General features: G+C 44.6%; 1 protein-coding gene across 1 annotated transcript in view; it reads right to left on the reverse strand.

Annotated features, from left to right (window-relative positions):
- MEI1 (meiotic double-stranded break formation protein 1) overlaps positions 1 to 6,000 on the reverse strand; it is a 45,148-nt gene that overhangs the window by 33,985 nt on the left and 5,163 nt on the right. Inside the window, exons 3-5 of the mRNA XM_029912796.1 lie at positions 5,014 to 5,064; positions 3,009 to 3,082; positions 2,265 to 2,370 (exon numbers count right to left, since the gene is read on the reverse strand). Of these exons, the coding sequence (XP_029768656.1) occupies positions 2,265 to 2,370; positions 3,009 to 3,082; positions 5,014 to 5,064 (231 nt within the window). The remainder of the gene's footprint in view (positions 1 to 2,264; positions 2,371 to 3,008; positions 3,083 to 5,013; positions 5,065 to 6,000) is intronic.

The following is a 6,000-nucleotide window of genomic DNA, read 5'->3' on the forward strand; positions in this document are numbered from 1 at the left end:
ACCTTGGGGAAGGGAGACCTGGGGAAGTACAACCAAATGCATGTCTCCCAAGAGGCAAACGGAGCTCCAAATTCCAGTCCACTAAGGCTGGTCTTCAACAGGCCGAACTGGCCAGGAGAGGTAGAGCAGCCTTGTGGCTAAGCACTGGACAGGGACTCAAGAGATCTGGGTCCAATGCCTAGTTCTGCCACAGATTCGCTTTGTGACCTTGGGAAAGTGATTTAGTGTCTGTATCAGAGTGGTAGCCGTGTTAGTCTGTATCCACAAAAACAACGAGGAGTCCGGTGGTACCTTAAAGACTAACAGATTTATTTGGAAAGATAAGCTTTCGTGGGTTAAAAAATCCCACTTCTTCAGATGCATGGAGTGAAAATTACAGATACAGGCATATATATACTTGCACATGAAGAGAAGGGAGTTGCCTTACAAGTGAAGAACCAGTGTTGACAAGGCCAATTCAGACAGAGTGGATGTGGTCCACTCCCAATAATTGATGAAGAGGTGTCAATACCAAGAGAGGGGAAATTGCTTTTGTAGTGAGCTAGCCACTCCCAGTCCCTATTCAAGCCCAAATTAATGGTGTTAAATTTGCAAATGAATTGTAGCTCTGCAGTTTCTCTTTGAAGTCTGTTTTTGAAGGTTTTTTTGTTGAAGGATGGCTACTTTTAAATCTGCTATTGAATGTCCAGGGAGATTGAAGTGTTCTCCTACTGGCTTTTGAATGTTATGATTCCTGATGTCTGATTTGTGTCCATTTATTCTTTTACATAGAGACTGTCCAGTTTGGCCAATGTACATGGCAGAGGGGCATTGCTGGCATATGATGGCATATATCACATTAGTAGATGTGCAGGTGAATGAGCCCCTGATGGTGTGGCTGATGTGGTTGGGTCCTCTGATGGTGTCACTAGAGAAGATATGGGGACAGAGTAGGCAACGGGATTTGTTATAGGGATTAGTTCTTGGGTTAGTGTTTCTGTGGCGTGGTGTGTAGCTGCTGGTATTTGCTTCAGGTTGGGGGGCTGTCTGTAAGTGCGGACTGGCCTGCCTCCCAAGGTCTGTGAGAGTGAGGGATCGTTTTCCAGGATAGGTTGTAGATCGTTGATGATGTGCTGGAGAGGTTCTAGCTAGGGGCTGTACGTGATGGCCAGTGGTGTTCTGTTATTTTCCTTGTTGAGCCTGTCCTGTAGTAGGTGACTTCTGGGTACCCATCTCGTTCTGCCAATCTGTTTCCTCGCTTCCCCAGGAGGGTATTGTAGTTTTAAGAATGCTTGATAAAGATCTTGTAGGTGTTTGTCTCTGTCTGAGAGATTGGAGCAAATGCGGTTGTATCTTAGGGCTTGGCTGTAGACAATGGATCGTGTGATGTGTCCTGGATGGAAGCTGGAGGCATGTAGGTAAGTATAGCGGTCAGGTTTCCAATATAGGGTGGTGTTTATGTGACCATCACTTATTTGCACTGTAGTGTCTAGGAAGTGGATCTCTTGTGTGGACTGGTCCAGGCTGAGGTTGATGGTGGGGTGGAAATTGTTGAAATCCAGGTGGAATTCTTCAAGGGCCTCCTTCCTGTGAGTCCATATGATGAAGATGTCATCAATGTAGCACAAGTAGAGGAGGGGTGCTAGGGGACGAGAGCTGAGGAAGCGTCGCTCTAAGTCAGTCATAAAAATGTTGGCATACTGTGGGGCCATGCGGGTACCCATAGCAGTGTCGCTGACTTGAAGGTATAAGTTGTCCCCAAATCTGAAATGGTTGTGGGTGAGAACAAAGTCACAAAGCTCAGCCACCAGGTGTGCCATGGCCTCTTCAGGGATACTGTTCCTGACAGCTTGTAGTCCATCCTCATGTGGAATATTGGTGTAAAGAGCTTCTACATCCATGGTGGCCAGGATGGTGTTTTCAGGAAGATCACTGGGAGTGGCTGGCTCACTACAAAAACAATTTCCCCTCTCTTGGTATTGACACCTCCTCATCAATTATTGGGAGTGGACCACATCCACCCTGACTGAATTGGCCTTGTCAACACTGGTTCTTCACTTGTAAGGCAACTCCCTTCTCTTCATGTGTCTGTATATATATGCCTGTATCTGTAACTTTCACTCCATGCATCTGAAGAAGTGGGTTTTTACCCACAAAAGCACATGCCCAAATAAATCTGTTAGTCTTTAAGGTGCGACCGGACTCCTCGTTGTTTTAGTGTCTGTCTCACTCTCTCTCTTTTAGGGCCTCTAGATGCTACCATGATATAATGAAGCATGACTCACCGTGTTCAATCACCAATATATCAGCTAAGCCCGGGATGGCATCTGCCAGTTTGCCCAGGAGATTAAACATAGGCAGGCTCCCTCTCATGGTGGCTGCCTTAGATAGCTGGGGAGGGAAGAAAACAAACCACCAATAAGGATGTGTCCCAAAATGGGAAACACCTACAAAATGGTGAACTCCCCTCATGGTGCAATGAATCCCTCAAAATGGGACCTTCTAAGCCAGTGGAACCCCCTTAACTGTTCATATTTGTTTGTCCAGACAATTGTCCCTAAACACATCCACCAAATCTCCCGGCAGTAATCTCCTCCTGGTTTCTGCCCTGCTGCTGCACCCCCAAAGCTGATGTGTAGGTGGATGGGGGAGCTGGCTAACCCTCTCCCCATCTCTGCTTTCTCCCAAGCTTCTGTGCTCTGGGGAAGTTTGACATTTTGTGATGAACCTGGCAATGAAGAGAGCACAAGTGAAGGGAGCAGGCCTGCCAAGCAGCTCCAGGTCTGAAAAGCTGCCCATATTATTGCTGCAGTAATGGAGGGAAAAGAGAAATCACAGAGGATGCCATGTTGCCATGGTGGAGGGGATATGATGGTAAAAATTCCAGGGCAGATGTCAACCTTGCCAAAGTCACGAAGGCAGTGGCAGCATTTAGGACATTCCACAAGAGCCCATTCACAATATTGTGTAACTTTCCATATTTTCAAACTTGGGGGACCAAAGGGAGCAAGGAAATAATCTTTACTGACCTCTTTCTGGCTTTCATCCAACACACAGTGTACATACTGCTCCAACTTCAGCTCCGCCACAAGTCCCACCAGAACTGAGCAGAAGAAACAGGATCAGTAACAATAACACACACCAGAGTTTACTCAGAACACATCTTCCACAGAGCTTTACTGAGCAGGTGGAGTATTTGTTTAACGCATATGTGGGTGCTTATAAAGCAGGATATTCCCTTTGCTGTTATTTGATATCCCTCCTGACCCAGCTTGATCTTTCTGCAGTGAAGTCATAATAAACCCTGCATTAGTGACTGCCATCTGTTTACAAGGATATTAACTTCCAGTCACCAATTCAGTGTCAGGCTATCAAGTAAGGAAGAGATATCAGGCTGGAAAAGAATTAGTCCCTTGTTCAAAGCACAAATACACTCAATAAGTAGTGCATAGGGCAAGTTTCCCACACTTCCTTTCTGAGATTAGATCAGAACACAGTTGATGACCAGATATAATTTGAGGGGCCCTCATCTAGTACTAGGCTCTTCAATAGTACCTGAGGGCCTGTTACAGCCCAAGCTGTAATAGCCCAGTGGACAGGGGGCTGACTTAACTCAGGAGACCTGTGCTTGAGTCCCAGCTCTGCTGCTGGGTGAGTGCTACCAAACCACTTTTTCTCCCTCAGTTTCCCCAAATGTAGGATGATGAAACTGACCTCTTTTGTAAAGTGCTTTGAGAGCTATTTACACCTGTTGTGATTATTCTGCGTATCAAGTCCTATTTCTACTGCTTGATGTTCCAATTGTACCTTGCCACCTCCTCAGCACCAATTAAGACCTATTATTTTTTGCTCACAGTAACTGCAAGAAAACCTTATTCCATCTGCCCTAGTGACAAGGAGGAGGTGGAATAATGGAAATCAACAAGAAACTAGGTTCACTAGATGCCATTTGCACATCATTTTAGGCTTTACTAACAAAACAACCAGTGAATTGCATGAAGCAAGACAACTGCTTTCCCAGTAAAAAAACATCTGCATAACCTCTTGTGCCTGTTGGTCACCTCTTGCCTGATATGAAGAACCAAAACAATTTCTGACATGTTTAGATCACAGGCTTTTCATGGGTATAAGGAACAATCAGACTGACTTAAGAGGTAAAAGTTTTCCAGCAGACAACCAAACAGACAAGAAAGCTATTATGAGGGTAATACAAAGGATGGAGTCAGGGTATATTGTTTGATATTATATGAAAGGTTGTTGTGGGTTTATCTTGCTCCCATTGTGTAGTTTGTTTAGGGCATATGCTTTTATGGAACATACCTTTTCTGTTTATATTGTTAGGGTATTCAGTGACACATTAACAGTGAAGGGTGGTTAATCCTTTGAATAAGTTACCAAGGAACATGGTGGATTCTCCATCTCTTCATGATTTCAGATCAAGACTCTGGGCCTTTCTGGAAGATGTGCTTTAGCCAAACACAAATTACAGGCTCAATGCAGAGGTAACAGGGTAAAATGTTAAGGCCTTCATTATGCAGGAGCTCAGAATAGATGATCTAACAGTCCCTTCTGGCCTTAAAATCTATGAAAACCTTCAGGTATGAGGCACCAATAAGTTAAACTGTTTTACGGTTTGGGAGTCTGCACATCTCAGAGGATTAGTAATATGACAAAGACACGTTACCTCTATGTCACCATGTCAAATCCAGCCCACGTTCCTACTGACTGAAAATTGATACCCTCTCTGAAGAGAGCTGGTTATTTTTCAGTTCAGCTCTTAACATTTTTGTGAGAAAGACACCAGTGGCAGCAGAAATGCCAAAGATTAAATGAGCTGTGGGTGTGCTTCCCCCAAAAACAATTCTTAGGAGACTATTCCCCTCTCACTGTGCATGCAAAGCACCCCGGCAAGGAGAGGGAACAGTTGCTCTCTTCAATTTGTGAAGTTGCTGAGACTCTCACTATCAGCATCCAGCCAGATACAGTAGATTCCTCTTCCCAACCTGCCAGTGAGACTCAGAACCTCCCTCTCACCTTCAGTGGACAGATCCAGTGCACTGCTGTCTTCTGCTATATGCAACATCCCTGAAAGATCAACTCACATATAAATCACAATTAAGTAATATGTCCCCCATTTGAGATCATCAGTGTTGGGGCTTGATTTTGAAAGGAATCTGGGGACCTTTCAGGACTCTTGCATTTTCCTCATTTATTAGCCCTGCTTCATGTGAGATCAACCTGTCTTTCTGGTCAAGAATGAGAGGACATTGCTCTTTGGGAGCAGGATACAAGGTGCTCCCTGTATCCAATTCACAAGAGGCTGAAGCATACAGCCTAACTTGTAATCTTTTAACTTGCTTGCTGTGTTTTTATTTTTAGGGGGTATAGTGAGATAGATAGATAGATAGATAGATAGATTTTTTTTTTTTTTGCTAAAATAATTGTTTCCACCCACCTAAGTACATACACAACCCCCATCACCAGCGCATCTGAGTGTCTGTGACTGGTATTATTAAATCCACCTCACAAAAGTCTGTTTCTAGAATACTCACAGCACACTACCCAGAATCCCAGAAGTTACAGACTGTCTGTCAGATCAGTCTCTTATGTTCTACCCACTCCTGCCATGAACAGTTTTGCTCCTGTTCCCTTACAGCAGTGAACACTGCCAAACAGATTATTTAGCCTAAAATTAAACACTACCAGTATTAGAAATTCACATTCCTGTTGAGATTATTCCAGAGGTAAACTGAATCTATTGTTACAAAACTGTTTATCATAATCTTTTATTTTCACAACCAGAACATAAGATTTGGCCATCATCCCACCTTCTGCTGCACCAGATCAGACTACTAATCTTCCCACCTCCTTCCACATTAGATCAGAGCATTGGTCCACCACAATCCCTTCTTCTGCCAAACCGGGCCTGTTCCACCAATCAGGGCCGGCTCCAGGCACCAGGCAACCAAGCACATGCTTGGGGCGGCACCTGGTAAGGGGCGGCCAATCTTGGGGTGGCGG

This window comes from Terrapene carolina, unplaced genomic scaffold (assembly GCF_002925995.2).
Source record: "Terrapene carolina triunguis isolate 2854851 unplaced genomic scaffold, T_m_triunguis-2.0 Scaffold247, whole genome shotgun sequence".
Classification (NCBI taxonomy): domain Eukaryota; kingdom Metazoa; phylum Chordata; order Testudines; family Emydidae; genus Terrapene; species Terrapene triunguis.